The 14,066-nt window shown below is 37.0% G+C and overlaps 1 protein-coding gene across 1 annotated transcript; it reads right to left on the bottom strand.

The window, feature by feature from the left end:
• Positions 1 to 1,348: 1,348 nt before the first annotated feature.
• Positions 1,349 to 13,989, bottom strand: SPA17 (sperm autoantigenic protein 17). Its single transcript, XM_065936807.1, has 5 exons — positions 13,870 to 13,989; positions 12,582 to 12,762; positions 6,947 to 7,017; positions 5,085 to 5,159; positions 1,349 to 1,663 (listed from the first exon to the last, which is right to left on the bottom strand). The coding sequence occupies exons 2-5, from the start codon at positions 12,733 to 12,735 to the stop codon at positions 1,520 to 1,522; spliced, it is 444 nt and encodes a 147-aa protein (XP_065792879.1). The 5' UTR covers positions 12,736 to 12,762; positions 13,870 to 13,989; the 3' UTR covers positions 1,349 to 1,519.
• Between the last annotated feature and the right edge of the window lie 77 nt (positions 13,990 to 14,066).

Here is a 14,066-nt window from a genome sequence, read left to right as displayed (position 1 = left end):
AGCCATAGAGTCTACAGATTTTGCTGATAGATTGTAAAGGAGGACTCCTGTGCCACAACTAAGACCTGATGCAGCCATAAATAAGTGAATAATATACTAAAAAAAAAAAAAAAAAAAAGCCAAGACAGGACGGGATCTACAAGTAAGTGTGATCACTTGAAAAGAGGTCCAAGGACTAAGGCTGGGGGCATTTTGTATTTGGTGGTTGAGGCATTGAAGAATTAGCAGCAAAGAAGATTGAAAAAGAGCAGTCAGAGAGATCAGAAGAAAATCAAACACATGCTAATAAAGTGTCAATTCATATGCCTTGTCCTAACACCGCCACCATTTCTTTCTTTTCCTCCTTCACCAAAAATATTACCATCCCTAGATGTGTCTGTGTATTCGTGTGTGTCTGCGTGTACACTGACTACATGGAAGACACAGTTTTAATCACTTCCCATGTATAATAGAATTATTGAAAAAGTTAACTGGCATCTTATTTTGCCCTGTTATATATTCACTAGGGAAAAAAATCTTTGTCTCTTAAATCAGGCAGAACATTACCTTAGTCTGCTGGTAGATGGCAACAGCACTAATTAAAAGATAAGATTCCATTTTCTCTCCATTTTATTCTGGGAAGGGAGCTGCAACTTTTGGCCTAAGACATAAGCCCTGCAGTCTTTTTGTTATTCAAGGGTGGGGAAGCCTCAAAAAAGGAAAACTAAACTTTCCAAAAATAAGGCACTGAGAGCCTGAGTGGTTCACTGAAAAATAAAAGGCATAGGCTCCTGAGTTTGTGAAACATGTATTATCATTTACAATTGAAAGAAACTTGGGGAATTTTACCCAAAGAACAGAGCATCTATGACATGATGATAGATTTTGTTTTTTTGTAAATATTATATATTAGTCTAGTTCTGTGTAGTTCTGGAGAGCAAGACAAACAAAAAACTGCCAGCTACATGAGTGTTAAGAGCAGATGTTTACTGCTAAATCCCAGCCCATGAATTGTGCTCAATACATTTTTTTCAATAAAAGATTGTCTGCATGCACAAGTGAAAACCAATGAGTGAAACTTCCAGGGAGACAGGGTTTTTGACTCAGTTTATCTTTCAAATAAATTTGAGTTACTCAAAAACTAAATGGACTATTCTAGAAAGGCAGTGAAATTCTCTACTACTGGGAGTGAAACAAGAGACAAAGGCCTATTTTTCAGGGATGTGATAGAGAATATTTATTCATTAGATAATGGTTAGGTCAGACACTCTAAATCCAGCTTTGTAACTCTAAATCCAAGGGTCTCTAGACATACACTTGGGAGAAGTATAAATAAGACTCATGATATCAGAGAAATCTTCAAGAGGCATGTGTTCAATGGCATGTTTATTAAACAAATGCTCACGACAGATTTTTCACAACAGCAACTAATGTTACTTCACTACATCAAATCTCACTTACTAAGAAAAAAAGACAATCACAACAAGGTTGATGGATTTGGATTCTTTTCTTGTTTTCTGTGGGGGTAAAGCCAGTCTCCTCACTCGTTTTCCTCTGTTTTCTCCTCTTCAACATCACTCGATTTCATTTTCTTTACCTCCTCTCTGGCTAAGTGTCCCCGGAAGGCTGCCTGGATTTTGAGAGCAGCATTCTCTTCCATGTCCTTGTCTTCTTCAGGAGATTCCTTCCCGGAAAGGAGAACAAGTAAGAGACTTTTAAACATCCCCCATATTTTGATGCCATAAAAATAAATGCCTAAATTTAATCAATTTAGGGATGTAACAGTCAAGGTGGGTTGCTTCCTGAGGGAATTTTACATGTCATCACACTGTATATGTACCAAATGCTGTCGTTGCTTAGTCACTAGCTTGTGTCCGACTCTTCGTGACCCCATGGACTGTAGCCCTTCAGGCTCCTCTGTCCATGGGGTTTCCTCAGCAAGAATAATGGAGTGGGTTGCCATTTCCTTCTCCAAGGGATCTTCCCAACTTAGGGATTGAACCCTTGTCTCCTGCATTGGCAGGCACATTCTTTACTGCTGAACCACCAGGGAAGCCCCTATGTACCAAAGAGTGAATGCCAAAATAGTAGGCATTTTGTTTTGTCACTCTTTGATGTGTCTCTGCAATAAAAGATCGCTGTCAATTTTTTCCTCCCTGAAATAGCTCCTATTTAACAGCTTCTTATTTAACATTTTTTTTGGGGGGGGGAAATAACTCAGAATCCTTGAAGCAGGGTAAAAATGCCAAGAAGAATAGTAAGTGTGCTGGTCAAAAGAATGGTGATTACACAAAATTGGATTAAAGTATTCTTATATTCTCAATGATGAGCTAATCAGAACCATATATTTAAAATGAAATGCCACAGAGGAATCCATTTAATTTGACAAAATCAGTTTTAACATGATTAGTTGAATTTTTGTATATAGTTTTCTTCCTTAAAAAAAACAGGTATAATTTACAGATAGTGAAATGCACACATCTTCAGTGTACATGTCAACATACAGCTTTTAATATGATTTTTAAATTTTAAAAGTGATACATATACATTTAAAAACTTCAGTACAGTGGTCATGAAGGTTTCCTTTGTCTTACAAAGTTCTACACCTAAGAGGAAACTGTTATTACAGATGAAGTAAATATAACCTTATAAAATTTCTCTATATATCAAATGTAACCACATGGGTATATATTTGCCTTTTTATTTAAAGAAATGAGATCATGCTAATCACAATGTTCTGCAACTACTTTTTCCATGTGACAGTGAATCTTGGCTCTCTTTTTCTATGTTAGTCACTACATAATTCTGCCCACTTTTTAATGGCATCATTGTATTCCACTGCATTGACATACTTTGATTAATTTACTCATTTGCCTACTAATGGACCTGTGGGCTATTTAAACCCCTTCTCCCCCCCATGAAAAAGAGGCAAATCTAGCTCTTGAAATTTATTAAAATGCAAACAGATTGGCATAAAATTCTCTGAAATGATATCCTAACATGGGCAAATGAACTATGCTGAAGCCAAAAATCAATGGGATCGAAATTCAAAGTCAAAAAACCTGCGTAAGGGCATCTGTTAGAGATGTAAGGAAAGGATACTCCCTCCCTTATTTCCTGACCTCCTAGTGTATCTTATGCTCATGTTAAGCAGATGGAGTTGCACTGAAATGAATTATAAAAGTTATAGCAAAACTCATACCCCCCTGGGGAGGGGGATGCCCATTTTGGGTGTCAATTACTGGGTAATTAACTGGGACATTAATATATGAAAAGAAACTCGGAAGTCTGGCTTCAACACTGTAGACAGTGAGTTCTTCTCACTAGGCTTGGTTCGCTTCGATCTGGATGATAAAGCATATAGACAGTGATATGTTTATAGTAAATGTTTAACAAGTGACTCTTCAGAAAAAAAATAGTCCTGGTCTGTAGTATTTATGATGATCTTAATACTCCCACTGTAGCTGATTTCAAATATCAAAGTGATATTTGGGGTGGTGTAGATATGTGCACAATTGTCTCTTAAGAGCTAGCTTTAGCACACCACTGAATAAGCATTTTGAGGGTGGACAGAGCCTAACCCGCCATCGCTCGGATGTAGGCTGTCAGGCAGAATTTTGTAGAGTAAAACGCATGGAAGATGAGTAGCACTCACTGAGTGAAGCCATTTAATTTGACTGTAATAAGTAATTCCCCATGAGAATAATTTCCCCATAACAAAGTTCCTTTGTTATGTCTGAACCTTTGCCACTGTGTGGTGGGGACAGCCTCGATTAGTGAAAAGTTTCCCAAGTGGAAGAGGAATCTGAAGGATCAAGGCTTAGACTGTGATTTCGGTCTGTTCTTCTCCTTGGGGAGATTTTCCCCATCTGTTGACAATCTTGGAAAATAAGATTTTCTTTATAAGGGGAAGAATAGTTTTCTTTATAAGAGGCAGGGCTAAAAATGATCCAGCAGTTAGTACATCATTGTTGCTAGTTATCTAGAAAGCAAAATCATTATTTTCATTTCATTTTAGTTCAGTTCAGTTGCTCAGTCGTGTCCACCTCTTTGTGACCCCATGAACCGCAGCACGCCAGGCCTCCTTGTCCATCACCAACTCCCGGAGTCCACCCAAACCCATGTCCATTGAGTCGGTGATGCCATCCAACCATCTTATCCTCTGTTGTCCCCTTCTCCTCCTGCCCTCAATCTTTCCCAGCATCAGGGTCTTTTCAAATGAGTCAGCTCTTCACATCAGGTGGCCAAAGTATTGGAGTTTCAGCTTCAACATCAATCCCTCCAATGAATACCCAGGACTGATCTCCTTTAGGATGAACTGGTTGGCTCTCCTTGCAGTCCAAGAGTCTTCTCCAACACCACAGTTCAAAAGCATCAATTCTTTGGCGCTCAGCTTTCTTTATAGTTCAACTCTCACATCCATACATGACCACTGTATGGATCTAGCCTTGACTAGATGGACCTTTGTTGACAAAGTAATGTCTCTGCTTTTTAATATGCTGTCTAGGTTGGTCATAACTTTCCTTCCAAGGAGCAAGCATCTTTTAATTTCCTGGCTGCAATCACCATCTGCAGTGATTTTGGAGTCCAAAAAAATAAAGTCAGCCACTGTTTCCACTGTTTTGCCATCTATTTGCCATGAAGTGATGGAACAGGATGCCATGATCTTAGTTTTCTGAATGTTGAGCTTTAAGCCAACTTTTTCACTCTCCTCTTTCACTTTCATTAAGAGGCTCTTTAGTTCTTCTTCACTTTCTGCCACAAGGGTGGTGTCATCTGCATATCTGAGGTTATTGATATTTCTTCTGGCAATCTTGATTCCAGCTTGTGCTTCTTCCAGCCCGGCGTTTCTCATGATGTACTCTGCATATAAGTTAAATAAGCAGGGTGACCATATACAGCCTTGACATACTCCTTTTCCTATTTGGAACCAGTCTATTGTTCCATGTCCAATTCTAACTGTTGCTTCCTGACCTGCATACAGGTTTCTCATTATTTTAGCAATATGGATAAGAGACTAGATCCATATTTGGAGTATAATTTTAAATTGAGTCAAGTCATTTTTTTTGGTAGGAACCCAACAGTACATGGAAAATATAACTTACTAAGGCTGTCTTCTCTTTCATAGATGTCTGTGAGTTTTCTTTTCCAGGTTCATGTTTTTCAGGTGATTCTTGCTCCTGGATAGAGGGGAGAGGTCCAAATAGGTAATGTGTCCAAAACAAAAAAGTCTTGGATCAAACTGTTTAAAGATGATTAAAGATTAAATTATTGATAAGTACTGGAGATTAAATACATATTATTTTTAAACAAGGAAAGCTGGTTGGATAAAAACAGAAAACTCTCAAGGGAATAGTATAAACAAATATTAAAGACCAAGGTGCTGGTTAAAAAAAATTTGACCTTCTGCCTTTGGAATGTGTGTAATATTGTTTTATATTAAAAACAAACCATTGTCTTATACTAAAACTTGATATAATGGTGTAACGAACCTTGAACAAAGAGTAAAAAAGAGATGCCAATAGTTCCTCAAATAGGAATGAAATAAATCCTATTTTGTTCCATAATGTGCGGTCAAGTTGACTTTTTAATGAAGTTTGTAAATTAAAAACTAAGTCAAAGAAGTAAGTTTTGCTGTGGGGAAGGATTTAAATAGAAAAAAAGGAAACCAGTTCTATCTTGACATTGTTACTGAAATCTTCCTCCAGAAGAGCAGCATTGTTAATTCACAACCTATGGGAAGAGCTTCTTTAAATCATAAAACATAAATTTAAGGACTTATAAGCTCATCAAATAAAGCCTTTAGAATTCAAAAGGGAAGAAAAAACACTCTAAAGTTGCTGTGACTTAAGATTTAAAAATTTTCAACATTATTCCTTTGCTTTCAAAAAAACAGGAACACAGAGATTCTAGTTAGATGGAAATAAAAAGAACACCCCTGTGTCTGGCAGGCACAAATGGATGGAACTTCACTTTTGAACTCACAGAATAAGTCTCAGTGGGATTTGCCCAGAAAATCCCCCAAATCTACTCTGTAACATCATCAAAATTAGACCTTTGCTTACTAATTCTAGTACCTGCTGATGCTTCATGGCTAATGTATTATCATAGTTGTCTAAAGTAGTGCTTCTCAGACTACAATCCAGATTCTGGCGTACCTACAAGTTACTTTGTGGATCCTGTTAAAATTTAACTTCTGATTTGGTAGACCTGGTGTAGAGCTTGAGATTGAATTTCCACCAAGTTCCAAGTTGGTGCCAAAGATGCTGGATCACACATGGCCTTTCTCAACCAGTGTTCCTCACTGGAGTTACAGAACATAGAATGCTTTAAGTGATTATTTTCTCAGTTTTCCCAAGGATGGTACAGAAACATAATCATTCTGGATACAAAGGAGAGACACTGATTCCTGACATGCAATGGATGCCTTGGGCTTAGGGCTTAATTATTTTGAGGAGCCTTGGTTGAGAAAGGCTGGTTCTGAGAATGCTACTGAGAAGAAGATGGGTTCAGACTCTGAATGGATTGGCTTAATAGAGAAGGCTCTATACCATCTTTAATTCTAATCAGTCTTTTGTAAGATATCACCAATAATGAATAATTGTTTTATGTGTTTTATTTTATTTTATGAAATAGCACACATTAATTCAACCAGTTTATTGCACATCTGCTATTGATAAGCACTGTGATACTCAATAACATTTGCACAATAAGTGAAAGTAATTATTCTATCTCTTTCAAGTACATTTTTCCCGTTGATCATCTGTAAATTTAAGCTAAGTATGGTACCTGATTCAGATACCTTAGAAAAGCATTTCTTTCCAGAAAGAATAGCACAATTAGAAAGATTTCATAAAATATTTGTAATGCCTTTCACAATACACATGATTATGGGTGATCCCAAGGATCTCTGTATTGGAGACAGGGAGAAGTATTAACCAAATCCAGAAGCTTATCGGGACCATACCTTGAATGCATGGTTGTTATAGAAGCGGTCATCAACCTTTGCCCCCCATTCTGCTGGATCAAAGTTGGTTTCTAAATAACAAAAATATAATTCCAGACTTAACTTTGAAGTTCATTAAAGTACATGCAGACTAGTAACATAAAATGCTTTCTTTTTCAAATTATAGGTCCTTCATTGACCCTTGAAAATTTTATCAACATTGTAGAGAGCCTAGTGCTGTGGATATAACCAGTGATGACGAAGAATTAAACATCAGATGAACCCTTGAGGATATTTAGAAAGGCAGTTAAAAAACCTACTTGATGCCTTCATAGAAGTTATAATAAAATGGGAGTGGTAGAGAACAAATGCCAATACTTAAATATCAGTATAGAAATGTATTATTATATACTTATAGAAACTTATTATGTATTAGTAAACATAAGAAAAATGTATAAAAATAAATGCTGAATAGTGAGGAAATTTGGAAAAATGAAAGATGGGAGAAGTTTTTTCTTAAAAAAAAAGTGGGCATATTATGTAGTCAGATAGACAAGTATTTATATTTAAATAGAATTTTTCTTTAACTTTTCATTATGAAGTATTTCAGACTTAGAATGTAGAGAGAATAATATAACAAATTGCCAAGTGCACATTACTCAGATTCAATAATTACAAGCTCATGATTGATCTTATTTTATTTGTAACTTCATTCATTTTCCTGCCCTTTCTGATTACTTTCAAGCCAACCCCAAGCATCTTACTATTTCATCTATAAATACTTGCATCAGTATGCATCTCTGAGATATAAAGCCATAATGCCATTATCACACCTAAAAATAATAGCAATAATTCCTTAATATCATCAACTATCCAAATTCCTCCCATTATCTAGTATTGCTTGTGCTCAGCCGTGTCCCACTCTTTGCGACCCCATTGACTGTAGCCAGTCAGGCTCCTCTGTCTAGGGAATTTTCCAGCCAAAACTACTGGAGTGGTTGCCACTTCCTACTCTAGGGAATCTTCCCGACCAAGGGATCAAACCCATATCTCTTGCATCTCCTTCATGGGCAGTCGTATTCCTTACTACTGAGCCACCTAGGAAGCCCCATTATCTAGTGTATTTTTATTTATTTATTTTTACTGTCCATTTGTTCAAATGAGGACCCAAACACACAACCTTTTGTAATGTCTTAAATCCCTTTTAATTGAAACCTCCCTATCTCCCACCCCACATTTTTTCCTTGCCATTAATTTTTGAGGAAATTAAGTCATTTTTCCTTTGGAGTTTTCCACAGTTTGGATATTTCTGATTCCATTCCCATTATGATTTTTAAACAAGTTCCTCTGCCTTTAAATTTCCTGTATATTTCCGGTTAGATCTACAGGTTTGAGCTTATTCAGGTTTGATTTTTTTTTTTCCCCAAGAATACTTTATAGTATAATATAGTATAGTATATAGTATAATTTATGGTATAATTCTGTTAGGAAATGTATATCTGGTTGTTTCTCTTTTTCATAGTTTTTATGGGCCTGTTGATAATGACTCGCTTAGATAATTTCTTTAGGGATTGCAAAATGGCAATGTTCTAATTTTATTATTTCTTCTCTTTTTCTGGAGTATGCAACCAAAAATACTTTACCTATTTGGTTACCCTGAAATACAGTTCTTACAGTAAAGGCAGGTTAGAGGTTTGACTATTTACCAATTTTGAGATTAATAAGTAAGTTCCTTAGGCTCCTCTCAAGGAGTTTTCTGTTTTGTTTTGCTTTTCAGTAAATAATTATGAACTAATGAACATTTAAGAAATGGAATGAATTTCAATCCCCTGCATTTATTCATCTTACTGATGCTCTAATTGTCCAAAATTGTCCAGCATGAGTTTATTCAGGTGTTCAAATGTTCCTGAGTCCTATGGAAACAACTTTAATAATCTTTGATAGTTTTCTTACTTTCTGGTACAACAAGGTGATGAGGTTAATCTTGCATGCTTTCTGCCCAGTTCATGGGATTGGTTCTTTCTCCAGGAAGCCCTGGTTTTTGGAAAATGGTAGTTAGAGGTTTGGTCTAGGGACCACGGGCTCACGGGTACTGGGCTGGTCATTGTTTTGAGGACTTAAAAAAAAGTGCATAGAGCTAGAAAATAACACTGTCACTTTTTAAAGAGAAAATCTACCATGAAGTCACACTGACACTTTTCAATTCAAACTTAGAATTATAGTTTATTAACTTCTTTCATTTTTATATTTGTATGTACTTTTTCTTACACTAAAAATCCTATTCCTAATTCCAATAGGATAGTTAATTATTTGCTATGTCCTAGAATGTATAAACAATGTATAAAAACTTCAAAATAACTATACTGTAATATTATTAACAGTGATAAATGAAAACAATTTAACATATTTTTTTAAACATCATTTTGTTTTTAGGCTATATCTATCAGGAATGCTCAAAGCACTGTGTTATAAAGTAACATAAAATAATTCTTTTTTCTGTGGTCATGTTAACCATGTTAGGTTCATTTCATTTTACTTCTAAATTTAGAAATTGCTGAACAATTTTAATTCTATTTTTATAACTATGTTAAACATACATGATTTGATTTAAGATATAGTCAGAGGAGTCTAGCTTCTATGCTATTCCCTCCACTCTTCCTTCTCCTGGAAAGGGTAAAAAATAACTTTTAATAAGATTTATTCTCCATTTAAAAATATAAGTGAACAGTTATGTGTTCATATCAATACCTCTGTTAGATAATTGGTACATACTAAACATATTTTCTTCTGCTTTACTTTTTTCACTTAATATGCCCTGAAGATCACTCTATAGCATCATAGAAATCTTCCTCATTTCATTTTTGCTTGTTTTTTACAGCTGCACATTTTTCAGTAGTGTAGACTTACTCAACTTTATTTTAAAAAATCCCCTATGATGAATATTTGAGTTGCTTCCTCAAGTAACAATACAATGAAAACTGAATAAAATATGGGTCAAAGGTAAAAACAGATGTAATCTGGTAGATATTGCTAAGTCCCCTCCTTGGGATTGTTACCATTTTGCATCTCCTCCAGCTATGTATATGAGTGCTTATTTCCTCTAGTGTTGCCTACAATAGATTGGCACACGTCTGGCTTTTTGTCAACTTGATGAGTAGAGTTCTGTTGGCGGGTGGTGGGACTTCATTGTAGTTTTGGTTTGGACTTCTGTTATTCTGTTATCATGGGTTATTTTGAGTCCATTTTCATATGTTAAGGGTGAGTCATTTGCATTTATTTTCGTGCAAATTGTCTGCTCATATCACTTGCCCATTTTTAATATAAGGTTTTTGTTTTCATTTCATGACTTTGACAAGCTTTTTATTCACTACATTTATTAACCCACTGTAATAGAATTTGCAAATATTTTTTTCTGTCATTTGTAGTTTTATTTTCCATGTGGTGATTTTTGTAAAAGTAAAAATCTATTTCTATGTTGCCAATTTTATCAATATTTTCTTTAACTGCTTTTGGATTTTTAAAGTATAGTAACTTAAAAAAAAAAAGAATAAAAAAATTAAAAAAACAAAACAAACAGAAAAAAAAAAGCAAAAAAAAAAAAGTATAGTAACTTAGCTAGCAAACATTTTTCCTCTTTTATGTTACAGAGAAATTCATCCATGCTTTCTTCCAGTATTTGTATGGTTTCATTTTTTAAAATATTTAAATCTCTGATCAATTTGGAACTTTATCCTGGTATGTGATGTAAGAAATAGATCCAATTTAATCTTTTAACATCTTTATCTCAAGATCATTTAATAAAGGCCCACCTTTTCCCTAGAGGTTTGATACCACTTTATGTCATATACTAAAACATTTCCTGTCACAAAAAAATCTTCAAGATTAAGATGAGTAATTACCTATGAGGAATGCTGGCAAGGGAATTCTTGTACTCTGTGAGAAACTAGGCTAGAGGACTCTTTTCTGTCTTTTTGGAAAGGCTAAATTCTGATCCTTGTACTACCTCGTTTACATGAGTGGAAATGGGTGTGGTACTTACATTTTTCAAAATAGTTTTACCCATTTTTTATTCGTTAGAAAGTTTGTATTCTGAGACCATTAATCTGAATCACCAGTTACTTTAATTATCATGATCTGGTGACAAATGACTCACATGATTTTGTAATGGGATGTTTCTGAGGTCTAAAATCAAATAAACAAAGACTTTTTGTCGTGAGTTTGTAAAATTAATGTTATAAGAAAATTAAAGTTCACTGCAATTCACCTCTTACTCTAAAGGATTTCTCTTAATAGCTTTTTTAGGCATTTAAATTTCAGATTAGGTAACAAATAGTCACACAGACCGGAAATGGAAAAGACCAGCAATTCAGAAAATTGGCAGAGATTCTGAGCTTGGTTAAGGTAGAGCAAAGAGGAGAAAGAGGTGGAGCTATGTAGTGTGTATGGGTGTTGTTTCAGTTCAAGCCTCATGATAGGTTTCCTCCCCCTGTGAAAGGATTAAAATGGAATGTTTAGTGCTTGTGACTATTTCTTGTTTCTTGTTGTTTACTAAGTTGTGTCTCTTTGTGACCCCATGAACTGTAGCCTGCCAGACTCCTCTGTCCAAAGGATTTCCCAGGCAATAATACTGGAGTGGGTGCCATTTCTTTCTCCAGGTGATCTTCCTGATGCAGGAATCGAAACCAGCATCTCCTGCATGAGCAGGAGGATTCTTTGCCTTTGAGCCACACCAGGGCACCTTTACTACTCTGCTGGAATACTGTTATCAAAAGTAACGATAACAGCTTAAACAAAATGGTTGTTCTAGTCAGGATTTTTAATAGAAACTTATAGCTGAGAATTTGGAAATTTTATTTATGGAAGTGAAGAAACTCTGGCTCTTAGCCAGAATTAGCATGAATCTTAGTCTTTGGACAGTATGGGACATTGGAAATACAGAACCAGAATATATGTTACTTTCCCTAGCTGGAAGTTCACTTTTCAAAGAAGTTTTTCTCTGTACTTTTATTGAGGAACAGTTTCATACACCCCTGTGAATACCAACCTATTTAATCTAAGGAGTATAAATTTTTTTTTTACAGCACTTAATAATACTTTCAAGTAAGGCGAGACAGGGAAGAAGAGACAGTCAACTGCCTGGGAGGCATAGGAACAATATTCAGGAAAAGAGCTAGGCTGGGTGTTCTCATGAGTTCCCCTTCCACCCCACGTGTCCATGAGAAATACAAAGAAGGTCTGGGTGATAAACTAGTAATCTTCAATAATGTGAAATAATGTGATTCAAGGCACCCACGTGGATCTAAGCCACTTCAGTCGTGTCAGACTCTTTGTGACCCCATGGACAGTAGCTTGCCAGGTTCCTCTGTCCATGGGATACTACTAGAGTGGGTTGCCATGCCCTCTTTCAGGGGATCTTCCCAACTCAGCGATCGAGCCCATGTCTCTTAACTCTCCTGTATTACTGTATAAAGTTGGGTACTTTACCACTAGTGCCACCTGCGAAGCCCGTCAAAGGCTGTTTCAAATAACAAGAACTGTTAGTTGAAAAGTCCCTGCCTCATAAAGGATTTCTGTGGAATGACAATGGTCTCACCATAGTCAAACATTTAGTCTCTCTCTCTCTCTCTTTTTTAATGCCTATTTTTAAAAAGCTTACTTTCTCTTTTCTCTAGAAGATTCTCAAAATATGCTGCGGCAAACGCTGGTATATTGTCCGGTTGCTCCCTCAGAATCTCGCGTGTGAGCCCTTCAAGAAGATTTCCAAATCCTTGAGGAATTCGGTAGTGGGTGTTGGAAAATGGAATCGACATCTCCTTGGGAGGAACTGTCTACTGTACCTAGAAATGCATGAAAGAGTACTGTCTTTAAATTTGTCTCATTTCACTCAGATAATCATAACTAAGACCACAAATTATTTCTGAGACCCCAAATTTCTGGACTTCAACAATCCTTTCCCCCCCAGTACAACCCAAGTCCGTCCATTTCTTCCAAAGAGTTTTGAAATTGTCCATTATTAGAACATTAAAAATATTTAACAGGTGAAATCATGTTAAAAAATTACAAAACTCACAGATTTTCAGTATGATATTAAGTACTTTCTCCTCTCTCCCTTTCCGCCTTTAAAAGGGTAATTTTTCCTATCCCACAGGAATTTAGAGAATGATTGCTAAAATTTCATCTTAAATTGCCGAAAGAAACCCTTTATAAGGTCTTAAAAAAAAAAAAAAAAAAGAAGTCATTGAAACTACTCTAACTGGTCGAACGAATATGTTTCAGACTTAAGTCGTTCCCCTGGCCTCCACTTCTGAAGTATGACCTAGGATGCCTCGTCGAAGCATCTCTATACTTGTGGAAGAGGCAGTGCGGCGACAGAGCTGGGGGCAAGGTCACGACATAGCAATTCCAGCCTCAAAAGGTTTTGGGATTCTTACTTTTTTGTTTGTTTGTTTGGTTTTCTGTCTTAGCATACAAGGGACAGGTAAGGATAACTGCTAAGCAGCGGGTTGGGCTACTGAGTCTGCAAGCAAGGCTCAGGGACCTGGTTTGTTTGTGACAGCGTCACTGCCGAATAAGCCCGGAAGTCGTGGTAGGGGTCTCGGTGGGGGTCTAGAAGGTTTAATGAGGCCGAATCTGTGGACTTTCTTCTCCTTCTTCTTCTTTTTTTTTCTGACGGAACAGGAGGTGAAGCATTGAATCACTGGTTGTGAAGAGGAAGAAACCCTGGACCGACGTCGGGAGTGGAGGGCGGTCGGAGACGGACCACAGGTCTCCTGGGGGGGCGGGACGTCGAGGATCTGGGATTTCAGACTCGCAGAATGGGCTACTGGGTTCCCAGCCTGACTTCGGCTTCCCAGATTGCGGGAGGGGATCCTGAGAAAATACCAGAGACGAAGGGAAAAGGCGAGGTCTCTATTTCGGAGAGGAAATGGGGTAAACCGCCTCACCTCTCCGTTCTCTCAGAGCTGGAGCCGATGGTTCGGGTTGTTTTTTTCTCGTTGCCGGGAAACCGTTTCCTCCCCGCCCCCGCTCTTTCCACTACGGTGGCCGAAGAGAGGCACGGGCCCGCCCGGCGGCCGCGGACGGCTTCGCAGACTGACTGGCCTGGGAAGGGCGGAGTCAGGCCTTTTCCGCCCCGCCCCGC

This window comes from Muntiacus reevesi, chromosome 5 (genome assembly GCF_963930625.1).
Source record: "Muntiacus reevesi chromosome 5, mMunRee1.1, whole genome shotgun sequence".
Lineage (NCBI taxonomy): Eukaryota > Metazoa > Chordata > Mammalia > Artiodactyla > Cervidae > Muntiacus > Muntiacus reevesi.
Note: the sequence above shows the minus strand (reverse complement) of the source record. Positions and strands in the feature narration are given on the sequence as shown.

What these genes read in the sequence shown, in the direction of transcription:
- SPA17 (XM_065936807.1), bottom strand. Translation starts at nt 12,735, where the DNA reads ATGTCGATTCCATTTTCCAACACCCACTACCGAATTCCTCAAGGATTT. An exon ending in ATAACAACCATGCATTCAAG is followed by an intron (nt 5,160 to 6,946) that starts GTATGGTCCCGA and finishes CCCTCTATCCAG; the next exon opens with GAGCAAGAATCACCTGAAAA. An exon ending in TGAAAGAGAAGACAGCCTTA is followed by an intron (nt 1,664 to 5,084) that starts GTAAGTTATATT and finishes CTTTCCGGGAAG; the next exon opens with GAATCTCCTGAAGAAGACAA.